Source organism: Ammospiza nelsoni, chromosome Z (genome assembly GCF_027579445.1).
Source record: "Ammospiza nelsoni isolate bAmmNel1 chromosome Z, bAmmNel1.pri, whole genome shotgun sequence".
NCBI classification, from domain to species: Eukaryota; Metazoa; Chordata; class Aves; order Passeriformes; family Passerellidae; genus Ammospiza; species Ammospiza nelsoni.
In genome coordinates this window covers 24,907,008-24,923,684 of record NC_080669.1, presented here as the reverse complement: position 1 = coordinate 24,923,684, position 16,677 = coordinate 24,907,008, and the positions used below count along the sequence as shown (strand labels likewise).

The window sequence follows — 16,677 nt, the reverse complement described above, 5'->3', positions numbered from 1 at the left end:
TGTACAGGAAGGGAAACCTGCAAAGTACCAAATGTGATTATGCAGCTTTGGAAGGTATGGTCAAGGCTCAAGTGGTGTTCTTCGCTGTTGCAACAGTTAGTGAAGTAGAGGTTTGAGCAGCAGATAAACCCTGCAGGTCAACAACCAGTGTGAGATAGTGTTGGCAATAAAGTTTTAGTTTTGATAACCATTAAACCCTTTTGAGAATAAGGACTGCTTGGGAGAGACGGGACCACCAGGCTATGGTGGACAGATGCATCTTCATGAACAGGCTGGCCAAGGTGGTAAGAACAGTTTTATACAAAAAAAAAAAAAAAGTGAACATTAAGTTACAAAGTAGTGAACTCTGTTGAAGAATTAGGGGTGAGGAATGATATGAACAAAAGACACCTCATAGTCAACAAAACAGGTATGGGTAAAGTGAGATCACTCCAAGCATATGCACATAAATATAGAAAGGCCTAAAGAAGAACACTCTGGGGAAAGCTTCATTCTTGGGAATCAGAAAGACTGGATGTGGTGGTGTTCACAGGGGTCCCAGGAAGAGGGAAGAGATGAGGATCTGACTCCATGTTTCAGAAAGCTTGATTAATTATTTTATGATACATATTATATTAAAACTATACTAAAAGAATAGAAGGAAGGATTTCATCAGAAGGCTAGCAAAGAAAGCAGAGGATGGAATGATAACAAAATCCTGTGTCTGACCAGAGAGTCTAATACAGCTGGACTGTGACTGGCCATTAATTAGAAACAACCACATGAGACCAATTAAAAATCCACCTGTTGCATTCCACAGCAGCAGATAATCATTGTTTACATTTTGTTCCTGAGGCCTCTCAGCTTCTCAGGAGAAAAATCCTAGCAAAGAGGTTTTTCAGAAAATATCGCTACAGAAAATCACGTCTACAGCTGGATGCATATGTGGAGTGCTTGTGCACTAATGCAGGCAGCATGGAGAACAAATAGGAAGAAGCAGAGTTCTATATGTAGTTGCAAGGTCACAGACCCACTGGGATCATGAAGTCACAGTAGGATAGCTCACATGCCAAGGCTGCTGACATGAACATATACAGGCTCCTTAGGAAGAACAAGCTAAGAAGGCAGTGACAGAAAGATGCCCTTTCTGCAACAGACCAAAGGGAATGAATGAGCCCTGCCTTAGGACGGATTTGAGCCAGCTGAGAGATTACTAGTCAGAATGACTAAGCAGATCAACATGAGTGACACTGCTACAGATTCCTGCTATAGACTGCCTGATCAGGATGACATCCTCATAGAACTGATGAAGCATTACAGGGGTAACTGGATAGCAAGGTGGGCTGGAAAATGGCTGAAATGCTAGGCTCAAAGGTTTCAGAAGCATGAAATCCAGCTGGATTCACTAGCAGCATATCCAAGGGGTCAATAGTATTAAATGTCTCTAGTAGGGACCCAGATGAAGGGACAGAGAGCAATTTTTCATATAATATAAAAATGGAAGGCATGTTTGACACACCTGATAGCTGCATTGCCATTTAGGAGAAATTTGACAAGCTGGAAAAACAAGCTGAGAGTAACCTTACACATTTCAGAAAAGTTAAATGCAAACAAACCCTATTCACCAGTATATAGGGAGGGTAAGTGGTTGGAAAACAGCTTTGCAGACAAGAAACCAGGCAGAAACCAAGTGGAACACACTCCAGCAATGTGTCCTTGCAGCAGAGAAAGCAAACCAAAGCCTGGGCTGTGTTGGGAAGATCACTGCCGGCAGGCCAAGGGAGGTACTGCTCAGATCTGTTAAAACCGTATCTGAGCTGCTGCATCCAGGCCTCCCCAGTAAGAGAGACACTTGGACGTACACCGAAGTTCAGCAAAGGGCAATTAAGATGATTAACAGAGTGCAATTTCTGTCAAGTGAGGTGAGACTGAGTGAGCTGTGTTTGTTTCGCCTCAAGAAGAAAAGGCTCAGTAAGATCTTATCAATCCTGTGTATAAAAAACCCGAAGGCTTCTTCTTTATACCCTCACATAATCTCAGTGGTGTCCGGTTAACAGACAAGGGGTAGTGGAAACAAACTGAAAAGTACTTCCAACTGCAAAAAACTACACTAACAGCTCCATTCAGTTCATGATTGAAACTTTATTGCATTAAACTACTTCTAACACTACTGACTATAGTTTCAAACAACAATCAGGGCCAATTATCTTACCTTGCACTGATTTCAATTTTAAGCGTGAATCTGTATGTCTAGTTTTAATTCAGGTTACTTTCCAGTAAGTTTACACTTGAATGAACTCTTCTCTAAAACAATTGGGTTTTTTTTAATTTAAGATAGTTATCTGTAAACTACAGAGGAAAAAATCATTAGTCATGTTCCACTTTAAAGTACCATGTGAGCCACATCCTTAGGGAATACCAGCCAAGGTAAAACACAAGTAAATACACAAAAATGTACAGATATAAAAAACCTCTGTATTTAATTCATTAAGCAAACAATTACTTACATTTTTTGAAGAACCTGGGCCATCACAACCCCACTCGTTAAATCTTCCACGGTCTGGCATGGTGCCTCAACATTAAATGTCTGGATCTAGGTGAGAAAGGAAAAAGTTATCCTTATTTCCTTCAATGTAAAGGAATTCTCAAAGGTTTGAAAAAAAAAAACTACCAAATAGCAAAAATAATAAACTCCACATATTTAGCATACATGTTTGTTTTAAAAAGCTTTACATTTAATAGTCAAAGACACAAACATTTTGTCTTCTTATCCTTGTTTTCTCAATAAACTGCTACAAAAACCAGTATTACATTCTCCAAAAGGCAAACTTTCTACTGCATTTTCTACTTACTGAAAGTTATCAGTGCATTCAAGTACTTCCATATAATCTTGTACAATTCAAGTACACCCTCTCAATCAACAAAATAAACTCAAGTTTTAGAAGGAACAGTGATCCCACAGAATGCTCAGCTCCCCACAATGACAAGATGAAATGTAGATTGATATACATATTCCAAACTTGATTAATCCCTACTATCAGATGGAAGAGAAGAACACAATATTGCTAAACCTTGATTGCTCTATACACTACTAGAATTCTGAATATTTCACGCTAACGTACTAACACCAGTGACATGCACCACAGTCCGCACAAAGCTCTTTTCTTCCCTGCTCTCTTGATGAGAAGAATCAGTCCACTTCAGGACAATCTTTTTAACTGGTTTAAGTTACTTGATAATTTACTTTAAAATAACATTATTTTAAATTATGTGAATGAGTTTGCAACAATTTTTATGGTACTATTTGGAGGGTATCTGTCTAGTGCTCTCTGCTACTATCCTCCTCCTACATGAAACTTGGGCTTATTTGTAGAAAGCAAATTTTTTCATATGCACAAGGGATAAAGCAGTCAACAAAAGCACTTGCAGTTTCAGAGTGCATAAATGTTACATACAATCAATCATTTTTTTTCTGAACATAATGTGCAACCATTCATGCTTTAGTGGCATTTGGAAGAGTAACAGTTGTTAGTCATTTCCTAATAAATACCCTTTATATGTGTGTATTACAATAAAAGACAATTCATGTTTCAGTGGGAAATTCTGGAGGTCTTCCTCTGAGAAGGCTCTCAGAAAATCAAGTGCACAATAGCCAGATTGTCCTTACACCTTTGGAAGAGTACATTATTATACCTTTGGTATAAGAACTCTAGGTCATGTAAGGTACAATTAGTAATGCAGACATTCTAGCAATGCCATTTAACATTAATTTGGAGTACAGGCACCTAGGTGAATTTTCCTTTTTTCCCTGTATTCTGGAGAAAAAAACTAACACTCAAGGAGGAAAAAAAAGCCATTATATGAATGAAGAGTCAAAAATTGAGCTCTCAGAGCATGTTTCCTGGCCAACTGTGACCAGTCAGTAATAATGAATGATGTCTCCATGTTCCAAAAGTACATTAATAAATTACTGAGTGGCATATAAGACAGACAAAAGTGACTTCTGCACTTCTGATTCAGATTTTCTTACAGCATGGTCTGAACTACCTGAAAAACCCCACAGCTGCCTCTCCAGAAATCAAGAAGCCATCATAGGTTGTCAGGACACTAGATGAAAATCAGAATGGGTGGGTGAGGAAAAAAACCCGCGCATGAAAGTACAACATAACAGGATACAACACTGAATTACTATTTTGCCAGAAAACGGAATTTACCAGTAGTTTCTGATTTGTGGCAACAATGTTGAAGAATACAGAGACAACTCTGAGTCCCCAATTCAGCAAAATATTAAACAATATATAATAGTTTAGAGCTACAACAATAAGATCTGCAAAAACATTGTGGATACTTATGCTTGAAGAAATTTAAGATGCTAAAAAGATAAAATTATCAAGCACAGACAATGAAAACTTTTTTTCTAATTTTGTGTATTATACATTTAAATGATGAAAACTGAAATAATTTTGCTGCACAAGACTCAAATCAAAAAATCCCTTAAGAACTACTACTGATACAGTTTTCCAGAAGTAGACAAAGTTAAATATTCTTTTCAAACAAGCAACAGCAACATAATTAAGATTTACAGAGTGCAAACTAACCAGGGTGTTTTAGATTTATTTTGTAACTTGATATACACAACACTTCCTTGACTAAATAAAAGGGTATGTAGATGATACCACTACACTGAAAGACGAGCAAGTCAAAGAAAAATAAGCAAGTCTATTTCCAAAACACAGAGGAAAATGATGCACATTTTCTGTTATTTTGTGTATAATTTTATCATCATACTTCCCTAACACTTTACATAGAAAAAAGGTCTAAACTACCGTTAAGATTCAGTTAACCTATCTGAACTCTTTCTTCCTCCCATAGACATACATGTAAAATTTCCATGGAAGAAAATAATGTTTCTCATAGTTAGGCATCAAAGAAAAGAAAGAAACTAATGTGTCTTTTATCTGTATAAACATTTACATTTCATAATAAATGAAATTTAACTTTACATTTAGTTTACTTATTTTTTATATTTAGTTTTAGTTAAAAAAACTATAAATTTAGTTTTCAGATTTCAATTGTGCCAAATTTATGCTGCAAAACATTTACACAAATCTTAAAAAATAAAGAACTATATGCTTTTCATATCCTTCAGAGATATGAAAATTACAAATTTCCTTCAAAAAACTTTACACAAAATAGCTTTTCAAATTTACATCAAAGTTAAACTCCTATACCATTGCCAGTTCTACAATATGCTAAACTTCAGTAAGGCAATATGTTCACTTTCCCTCTAGGGAAAGTAAGAATTCACTTTCCAGAAGGGAGAAAATTATAAGAATGTGGCAAATGATAGGAATGTGGCAAGACACAGAGTTCCAGCTATTGAGACAAGCAAATTGTGTGTGTGTGCCTCTAAACAGCTATTCAGTAACAGCTGTTAAAACAGTGCTCTTCCTGTGCATTGTGATGTGTCTCCTCCTGGAAGACTACTCTCCCTTCCTGCACCAGCTGCTCCTCTGCTCCTACTTCTTCAGTGCTCGCAATGCAGTTCTCATCATCAGCTCCACAACACTGAAAAATAATTTCTGTTTGCTGTTATGATTATTGGGGCTTTTTCCCCATTTCCTGAACTGCTGTACAGAGCCCGTATGTCATGTCTGTGGGCACACATGAATCTCATGAAGATCAAGGCCAAGTACTGCATCTGAGCTGGGGCAACCTCCCCTACCAACACAGGCTGGGGGAAGAACAGATTGAGAGCAGCCCTGCCAAGAAGGAGTTGGGGGTGTTGGTGGGTGAGGCTGAACATTAGTCAGAAATATGCATAGTCAGCAGGTTAAAGGTGATTTTTACCCTCTACTACTCTCTCATGAGACCCCATGACTCTCAGTACTACAGCAAGCTCTAGGGTCCTTCGTACAAGGAAGTCACAGACAAGTTTGAGCAGGCCCTGAGCAGGACTTTCTTCCTATGATGAAAGGCTGGGAGAGTTGGGGTTGTTCAGCCTCAAGAAGAGAAGGCTTCAGTGAAACCTCACTGTGGCCTTTCAGTACTCTAAGGGAAGATGAGGGCACACTTATAAATTGGCCCTGCAGCAAACAGAAAAGCAGTAACTGTTTTAAATTGAAAAATCATAGATTCAGAGTAGATAAGGAAGAATTATTCTATGACGAGGGTGGTGAAACACTGGATCAGACAAGTGGTAGATGCCCTATCCCCAGTAAGGCTGGGCTAGGCTCTGTACAACCTGATCTAGTTGAAGACATTCCTGCTCAAAGCCGGGGGAAGGGGCAGGGTAAGGTTGGACTACATGACATTTAAAGGTCCCTTACAACACAAACTATACTATGATCCTATCACATAAGACTCTGAGGAAAAGAAAGGGGTAAAGGGAAAAACCTCAGCCACTTGACTTAATCACTAGGTCTAACAGGCCTTCATACTTTCCATCAACTATCCTGCAATGAGAGAAAAGGTATTAATTTTACTGAATATTAATCCAGATCTCTGATCCACATGGACACAGAGAGTCAAATTTTATAAAAACCTTACAACAAGAATTAACAGGTTACTGTTACAATGCAAAGGAGATTATCACTGGGGACTAAATAATTGCTTCAGGAAGACAATATCTTAGAAAATTTGAGTTAAGAATTCCTGGTTACATATATGACTAGTTAGGATTTGTTAGCTACTAGGGATAGGATGCAAAAATGTATTTTATGAAAAATACTTTTGATATGAAGGTCAGTGAACTGGACAAACACTCAGTTGTCAAAGACATTAGGTGAAAACCAGGATAAAAATGTAATGGGGAATCCAGCATCCCATGAAACTTAATGAGAAAAAGAAAAAAAGTAAAAAACCAAACAAAGCAAACTAATTCTACCTCAAAGACAAAAAACATTCTCAATGACCTTTTCCTTCTCAACATTAAGGGATAATGAAAGACTTGCTCTTTGCACAGTGATTATATACACGGCTTGGTTTCTATTAATGATGGAGTTACATAACAAACCTCTTAAATATTCTTTTGGAATAATACCTGAAATTCTTATTAGTGGTTCTTAGCAGATAAAACTCTGACTGGTTACCTTGAGCCCAAACACAACAAACAGCAACACCCAGTTTCCAATTTATCCACGCAAAGCACTCCCCAGTCACGGGTGGAGGACAAACTGAGCATAAGTCCACATATTCTGACCAACCTGCTTGTTTCTGTCAGATTTTGCCACTCTCTTTCCCTCTCCTTACCATTATAACTATTATTAACAATTATTATTATTGTTGTTGTTATTAGCATATTTAGTACTATGTTATATTAATTATTGGAACTATTCTGTATTTATGTTATGTCTAGCCTATTATTATTGTTGTTGTTGTGTTATTTTATTTCAATGACTAAATTTTTCTTATGTCAACCTGCAAGGTTTACCTTTTCTTTTCCATTCCTCTTCTTCCACTTCCACAGGGGAATCCGCAGGCAGAATGAGTAAATTGTATGATCCTTAATTCCCAACAAGGATTTAGCCATGGCACCACCAATTTAGAATTATTCATCCACTATTTCCCTATATCTGTGGAACTGACCATGCAAGCTTACAGCTGGTTGCTATGCAGAGCCATGAACAATGCCACACTAGTACAGAAGAAACAAATCACAGAGACAAGACAGGGAGAAGTGGCTGTGAAAGGAGACATGAAAGGAACCAGCTTCACTAGTTGGATGCAATGAGCACATTGGCAGAGACGAATAAGGTGAGCTGGACAATTCTGTCATTATTCCTGTATCACTCACAAGATCTGCAAGAATCTCACTAAAACATTTACTCAGCTTCATTGCCTGCAGGAAACCAGAATAATTCTCCGCACAACAGCGAGATAATTAAGTGATAGACACAGTTGTTTTTCCTCAGATGTAAAATTCTTGTATTAAGACAGTCTTTTCAAATTAGAAGCAGATTCTCATCCTAAAAGCATATCTTGTCCTTTAGGATAACTTGAGGATTTCTTTGCCCATTTTTCTCCTCACAGTTCGTAGCACTGCAATCTTCTGCCTGCATGGTCATGGCATAAGCTGTTTTTTCAGCTTTCCAAGGTAACAGCAGACTGTGTGAAACAAACAATGGGGAAACAGATTCTCTAACAAGCAGCAGCTTTATTCCAAGATATGAATTTGTCAATGTTTCCACTGATTTTCAGGTTGTCAGACTTTCATTACTACAATCTCAAAAGTTACTTGTGATCCAGCTGTAATGTTAGCTACTCAATTAGCCCAACAATGAAATGACAAGGTTTTAACATTACTGTTCAGGGTGGGGATTCTTCTAGGGAAGAATTTGAATATTATTTTTTTATTAATTTGCCTCTCATTTTATGTATATTGTGTTAATACCCAAATATCTGAATAGGCCAAAGCCATGAAACATCTCAACCAAAGTATTTATTCAAAATGATGCTTTTTCAGTTATTAAATATTTCATTTACAGAAACGTAGTGCAGAAAGCAGAAGACACAGCTTGACTAAAGCTTACTTACTAAAGGATTTAAGAGATAAGAGAGCCAGAGAGCCATGACAGCAAAAACCAGCTACTACCGCACTGTCCTGGCATTGCCACTAAATTGCTGCTAACTGACATCTTCAAGTATGACAAATTATTAAGATATTATTAAGATACACTGAACAGAGTCTCAAGTCTGAATGGTTTTTGGTTTAACCATTTCAGAAACATTAATGAAAACACAATCTAACCTACCCACTCCTGTGGTAAAAATTAATGTATTCCTATTTTCAGGAATACATATTTCAGTTGAAAGCCAGATGAGCCAACTAATGAAAAAGAATTCTAAACAGCATTTGTAATGAAGATAAAATGAAGATATATAATACATAAAAAAGGCCTAAAACAGCAACATAAACCAACAGTTCTTTTCAAGCCTTCATCTATTTAATCCCATTTTATTTAAAAGTAATATGTATCAGTCAATTTTCAAAATAAAAGCCACTAATAAAGTGCAAAATTGCCAAACATTAAATCAATAGACCCACATTTATGGGATACATACATTCACACTGCACCAAGCACCAATGAATTTTAGAAAGCTTCAAAAGTGCCTTTAGGACTAGAAGTATCTTCTTTTCTTTTTTGGGAATAAAAACCCCAAAAAACAATCCAAAACACAAATGGTAGGCTTTCCAGGAACCAGTAGCTTCCTTTGCTAACCAATGTACAAAATTTTCCATCTCTACTGCCCAGAAGAGACAAAATAATACACTTATAATGATGTGATATTAAACACAGAAGTAGAATATCTTCTACCTTCAGCACTCTGACTCACAGAAGCCCAGATAGTAATCCAGCCCACAGAACTGGGACACCTGAAGTCTCACCAAAGGATAATGAAACTTTTCTGTAAAAGTATGTGTTCAATAAAAATAGCAGAACAGCGCTCAATGAACGAAAGAGTGAAAATCTTTCTATTCTGAATTAAGATGGCTAAGCTAGTAAAATCTGAACAACTTCAGGCAAATGTGCCCAAACAGATCCAGACTAAAGTAAGTACCAGGCAGCAAGATACAGCATTTTTGTAAGGGTACACAGCCAAGAAAAGTCAGTTTACTTCTTGGCTAGTGGCTAGCTAGAAAAACTGCAGAAATTTATACATATTTCTCACGTTACTTAAACAAACAAAAAACCAAACAAAACCAAACAAAAACCCACAAAAACTACAACACAACAAAACAAGAAAACAAACCAAAAAACACCAGAACAAATCAACCCCCCTCAAAAAAGAACAAAAAAAACAAACCAAAAAAAAACAAAGCCAAACCAACAAATAATAAAAAACAGATTACAGCCTTCCCCTTGCGAAATACAGAAGAACAACTATTTAACTATTTAAAGCCCATCGTTCCATACTTTGCACCTATAATACAGATGAGGAACAGTCTCTATTGACAGATGAGAGAAATACCTCTCTTCCCTGAAAAGCACAGAACATGAATCCAAGAACACTAAGTTCTACTGAAATATCATCTGCATAAACTTTCTGACCGGTGGGGAAACACAGGCTTTCACAGGATCACATGAGTAAGAAAGATTTAGCAGCTAAAAGATAGGATTAAGAAAAAGCTGGCACTAAATTTTCAGCAGGTTAAGAAATTTCTGACAACAGATTCTAGGACTGGTAACAGATGTATCTGTAATCTGTAAAATTAGCATATCTTGCCTAGTTTAAGTCTTTTCCTTTTCTTTATTTATATTTCAACAAACAATTACCTGAACTTCATGGAATTTTCTACAGAATAAGATTTTTCAGAGGCTGACGAAATTCCATAAAAAAAGGCAGTAGCTACCATGTAACAGGCAGCCATCTTCTGACATTGACCATAAAATTTAATTATTACCCCTGCCAGAGGGATCAAGCCATGCTGGACTTTTTTTCTAACCACAAATGGGGCAGTAGAATTTATAAAGTCAAAACCAAACATGCACACGAAAAACAAACAAAAATAAATCAAGAAACAAAAAACCCACACATAAATTCTGTTGCAGTTAATCACACACTTATTTCTACTTATTCCTACACTGAAGTGAAACTATGGATACATTGCTGCCATAGCAAACAAATTCACTCAAAAATTCATCTTATGTAATCCTGAAATGTAGAAAGGTCATAATTCATTTAATACTTAGCAACACTATACTGAATAAATTACAGATGCTCATTTCCCTGACCTGTTGTCCCCAAAGCATAAATCATGCAGTTAAATACACATTTCTTGTTTAATATTTTAACTTAGCTACCTTGAGAGAAAGCTTAAATGGGAGGTCCACAAGGGATACAAAGCAATACTACACTTACAGCTTGACACACTTTTGCAAAGAAACTTGCAGCTTAATGGCGTGAAAGAGCCCTAGGAATCCCAGGGCTAAAGCACATTATCATCAGATTTACAATGCATCTTCTTGTGCAATACTTGCTCCACTACCTGTACCACTTCCTGTGTGCTCCCTCTGAAAAGATCCCATCCCTTTGTGGCCCCAGCTAGTCCACTGAAACACAACTCCAGCTTTGTATCCATTCAGAAGCTTCTGCCTGACACAGGCAGGAGCAGAGCACTGGCTGGACTCCCACACCCTTAACCTTAGAGAGCTTTTCCCCTCACTGAAACCCTTCTCCTTTCCATGCTGTCTCTTTGTTCTCTGCTCTGAATGAGCAGTACTAAGGAACTCACAGGGGGGAATGGTCTAAGTTAGGCATGGCAAATGCAGACAGAAAAACAATACAAGCATACTCTGCAGTGCAGGAAACCACTACCAGTGGTTAAAGAAAGAGTTAATCCTTCTCGCTTTCCTGCGTGGCAGGACCTGCCAGGCTGTTGGCAAGAAAAGCCACAAGGACACTACTACTCTCTTCCCCTCACTTTCAACCATGCATTCCTGCTGTAGCCTTGTGCTATTGTTGGTTGCCATGTGACAGATAACCTCGCTGTTGTTTGGGGTTTTTTTTCTAATTAATCGCTAGGACTTGCAAATTAAATTGATTTTAAAACCCCAGACTTAGGTTCTGAAGCTGGGGCACTTAATAAGGTGAATTTAGGCAAACACCTTTCTAAACGACCACGCGAAAGAGTCAGCCAAAACCAGAGAGCAGAAAGCGCAATTGTGTAGCAGGGGAGAGAGGAGACACCCAAGGCTCAACTTGAATGTCTACACACTGCAGCAAAGATTTCTAGCGTCCGTGAAGAGCAGAAGGACAGAAGATAATCTCAATGTTTACAAGCCCCAGAGAGACAGAGAGTTGTGCAAAATTCACAGTTTAACTTAATCTCTTTAAAACATGTCTGTTTAAGTATTTCAGAGAAGACAGAAACAGATTTCTCTCCACACCTCCCACTTTGAGATTAACAAGCTAACAGAAAACTTGTTTCCTTTACACTCTCTAAGGTTCATAGTTCCCAGCAGCAAAGTCTGTTTCTTTTCCACCAACATCTCACAACCCCTCACCAAAAGATGAGGGGGCAGAATTGGAAGCTGAAATTGAGCACATACTAAATCCCATGGAAATGTCTTTTTTCTTCAGAGAACTTACTGTAAATATATACTGTACAGAACAGCTCTTCAGGAAGGAGAAAACAGGAAAAAAAGCAGAATGTGGGACAAGGCCCCAAAGAATGAAAATCTAACAGTGTCAAAATGCATGTATGATGAATGATGCCAGCACCTCCAGATTCTTTGTTCAGTCAGACTGACTTAAAAATTGGGGGGACGATGGCAGGGAACATATACAAACCATACCCTATCACCTTTAATTATTATATTCCTATATCATCAGCCTTCTATCACTTGCTCTTCAATATAATCTTGAAGAGAAATTCCTGTTTCTGCCTGACTTCTCAGCAATATGTTAAAAAAATCACTCTTATCTAATAATGGTGCTAGACATTCCAGCTCCTTCAAACATGATGAAATGTTACAGGCAGAATATTACAGTCATAGACAACTATCACTTTAAAAGCTGAAGCAACAGATTCTTGACTATCTTAGTGAGAGGTCACAAAATATAAAAAAAGGTTGTTCAGCTTACTGGTCTTTATATTAGTTGCAAGGGCTGTGATCTGCAAGGTTCCTCAAGCCATATGCCACGATTGCAGACAAGCTCAAGTGGTTTTGCCCTCTGAACAACAACACATTGTATTCAAAAGAATAGTTTTCTTGATTCCCTGTCATCATCAGCACAATCAACCTCTCCTAAAATATTTTTTTTTCAAGAGGTAAGACATGTTGATGCAATTATATTATCAGAAGTAAATGAAACTCTACAACTTTGTGGTCAGTGGCCAAGGAGTGGAAGAAGAAACAATTTAAACAGGGACAGCAAATTGCCTACAATCTTGGCATCTACAAGAAACCAGAAAATTACTTAAAAGTGCAAATGCACAAGGATCAAGAACAGCATAATAGTGTAATCTAAAAAGAATATAACTGGATGGCGAGGAAAAACAGCCTTCCCAGTAGATTCCCCTAGTAATTCCTCTTTGACTAGAGTGCCTATCAAGCATTTGCAAGCAGCTGTCCTGAGGAATCTGTTTCAGTAGTTGGTCACACGTAGTTGGTCTCTACACTTCATACTACTACAGATAAATCCTTACAGTTGGGGATAGGCCATGACACAGAAGACAGAGATACACTGTACTGAGGAAATTTTTCAGCCAAAAAGAGAGAAAGGTCAATATAAATAACCAAAGTGCTTAAAAGGTGGAGGATGCTGAAACAGGAGACTTGCAATGTTCAGAAAGTTCTCACTTATCACTTAAGTTTTAACAGAAATTCTATTTGGCCTTGAGGGTTGGAAAAGAAAGAAAGCAGGCAAGATGCAGTCTGGTGGAGGCAGCACATACTAAAATAAGTGATATTTATCACAATGAAAGCAAGTTTATGACATCTCCACCAACTTAGTACTTACAACCACTTAGCAGCAGCCTCTTTGTTTACATCCCAATGCTAAGCAATCTTTTCAGTATCGTATCTTAGTTCTATGCTAGAAAAGAAAACTTCTCAGGTTACACAGCAAAAGCCTGTAGCTATCACAATGATTTCATACACATTAAAGTGTAATTGGCACAGCCATGTTTGGCAGCTCTCCACATTTTATGAAATGCCTCAGCTATGTATCTAAGTTGAGAGTGCTCCTGACACTACACACACACAAAAACAACCCAAACCAAACACCAAAACCCAATGTGTTCATATATAAACCAGTCTTAACTTTAAAACAGAAAAATAAGTTGTCAATCTCTGTTAGATACATTGAAACAACTTTAATATTATTGCAGTTTACCTCACAGCTGCATTTTTATAAACTATCTTGGCTGAACTGCATCTTGGAGAATAATCCCATAGTGCGTAGGATAGTCTCAAAAGGGAGTTTTGTGGGAGATTTTTGGTAGAGCAACAATTCTACAATTATAATAAGTTGCTAACACTGCCAAAGTGCAAATATCAGTTTTGAGAGGTCAGTACGTGGCCTCCAGTCCCTCGTTCAGTTTTCCTCAAGTTGCCACTACTGTGGCTGTCTCAAAACAATATCACGGTCACCTGCTAAAGTGGTATTAAGTCAAAACTCATCCAGCTGTTTAAAATCCTGAACAAAAATTACTTAGGAAGCCATTTGATGGCATTGTCAGAGAGGTGAAAAATAAACAAGAAGTTAGCTAGAGCCAAAGCCTAACAACAAAAATGGGTATTGGCAGAATATTAAAAAATAAACCAAAACATATTCAGAGGTAGGCAGCTTGCTCCAGCTTAAAGACAGCAGAAGAGAAATCACAGGTATGTAGGATAAAAAGCCTAAGTGATATTCTCCTTAATTAAAATCATTAGTTGGCAGAGGGAGGAACACTTTCTTCTCACCCTATATCCATCTGAGCAAACAGTCATTTTAGGCCAAACAGGTTCTCAGACTTGGAGAAATCCTTATCTATTCAAAACACAGACAAACCAGTTTAAGTACTTCTGTATGAATGTTAAGCAAGCAACCTGGGAGGCAAAACCAGTTCTAAACAGCCAGCTTCCCTGGCATAATGGGAAATGACTGCCCTTCCCAGATGTGCATACACTGTTATTAAGACAGCTCTACCCTCCTATCTAAATGAACCGTTTCCCAAGAATCATCAGGGGACTTGAGAGAAAGCCAAACAAAAAAAGCATCTTCTTTATACACAGTCAGTTTCACTGAGGAACAAACACTTCACCGCCTCTTCTGCAAGTTTCATGTATGCTGGAATAAAGTCACCTTTCTTCATTTTTTTATTACTGAATCTGTTTCAAAGCCACTTTCCCACATAAATGACAAAACTGTAAAATAACCTGTAACTTCATACATTCATCTCAGAATAAAGCTGATCCATTCAAATGCTGTTTAAGATTATTTACTTCTGCTAACCAAAAGAGATACAGCTAGTCTCCTCATTAGCTCAATATTTGAGAAGTGTAAAGGCACCTGTGTGGACCATTTCTACAGACAGGACCAGGCTGCATGGGGTACGCACAGCTTCAGGACTGCAGATTATAAAGACTGAGCCTCTCACTCAACTTTTCTTTGCCAATATTAACACGTATCAACTTACTCATATTGGGACTTTTTATTCCCCACACGTGAAAGAGAAAGCATGGAAAGCCCAAAGCAAAATAAGGGGCCAACACTTGTTCATAACAAATATGGAAAAGCTGGCGGGAATGTGAAGGAAAGTGAAACTCAGTGACTTATTGCAGACCTATGTGAAGCACTTCTCCGAAAACCCCTTCCCCAAAATTGTCATCCTCTATACTTTTCAGGCCATGTGCTCACCTCTAACAATAAATTATTTCCCTTGCTCATCCTTTCTGACTTTCATTGAGAAATCTAACCTGTTATTCCCCAGGAACTTACTCATCACCATCAGAGCTTCAGTAGGCTCTGGCTTCTCATAGAAAAAAATATCTGAAAATTTCTGTTTCTAGTTAACAATCAGTTGTATGGCAGAGTTTCATATTCTAAGTATTTACTTGGCAATTCTGAGTATAGAAGGGAAAAAATCCAAACCAGCCTCAAACAAAAATCCAGAGGTTTCAAACAACTGACCAATTATAACTCAGCTACTACAGAAAGTTAAGTTCCACGTCTGTGTTGCGGTCACTGATCAGACTACAGATAGCTGCAAAGCCAGGTTTAATGTCCACCATACTTTGGCTGCTCTTTGAGTGACAGCATAACCAAAAGACATTTATGGGAAAAACTACAAACATTAAAGTAGTATAAAGTAATTTTTATCATAAGATCATAGAACCATAAAAGGATTTGGCCTGGAAAAGAACCTTGAAAATCATCTGGTTCCAATGCCCCTGCCACGAGCAGGGACACCTTCAGCTAGATCAGGTTACTCAGAGCCCCATCCAACCTGGCCTTGAACACCTCCAGGAATAAATATATCACCACTTAGGCTGATACTGTAAAATCCTCGGCCTCATCGGTGAATTCTGTCTCTCGAGACTTAACCTCTGCTTAAAAAACAGAGAAAAATAAACAGGCGGAAATGCAAGTTTCCGGTCAGAAAGGCGGCCTTGCTGGTCAGAGGGAGACAGGCAGGTACGAACAACGGAGTACTGACATACCGACGGCATAGGAGGGACGCGAGCCCCGGCCTGCAGCTCGCCAGCCCAGCCCGGGCGCACCTGGGGGCGCTCCCGCGCCGGCCCCCCGGGCCTTTGTTCCCCCGCTGCACGGGCAGCGTTGAGGCGGAGCACGGCCCTGCCCAGGCACCCCCGATGCGCCAAGATAAGACATAAACAAAGCAAGGCCGGACCGCCGCGGCTCCGCCGACCCGGCCCGGCCCGGCCCGGCCGGGGTGCGGGCCGCGGGGCCTCCATCACCGGAACGGAGCCGCGGCGCGACGGGAGGCGCCCGGCGCCGCGGCCCTGAGCCGCAACCCAACTCGGTGCGGGCGGGCAGCGCGCACTCACCCAGGTGAGCAGGCTCTCGCCGAGCTCGGCGCGCTCCAGGCTCTCCACGTTGAACATGGCGGGACTGAGGGGCCGCGGCCGGGTCGGTACCGCCGGTCCCGCCCCGCCCCGTCCCGGGCCGGGCGGTGGCGCCGACACGTCACCGCGCCCTGACGGACCGGCCGCGCGCGCCTGCGCCCGACAGCCGCGGGGCGGG

General features: G+C 39.2%; 1 protein-coding gene across 3 annotated transcripts in view; it reads right to left on the bottom strand.

Annotated features, from left to right (window-relative positions):
- The window catches only part of HOOK3 (hook microtubule tethering protein 3), an 84,463-nt gene extending 67,808 nt beyond the window's left edge, over positions 1-16,655 (bottom strand). For all 3 annotated transcript variants that reach the window (XM_059492089.1, XM_059492092.1, XM_059492090.1), the window contains exons 1-2: positions 16,482-16,655; positions 2,487-2,572 (exon numbers count right to left, since the gene is read on the bottom strand). In XM_059492089.1, the coding sequence (XP_059348072.1) occupies positions 2,487-2,572; positions 16,482-16,538 (143 nt within the window). In that variant the 5' untranslated portion in view covers positions 16,539-16,655. The remainder of the gene's footprint in view (positions 1-2,486; positions 2,573-16,481) is intronic.
- Between the last annotated feature and the right edge of the window lie 22 nt (positions 16,656-16,677).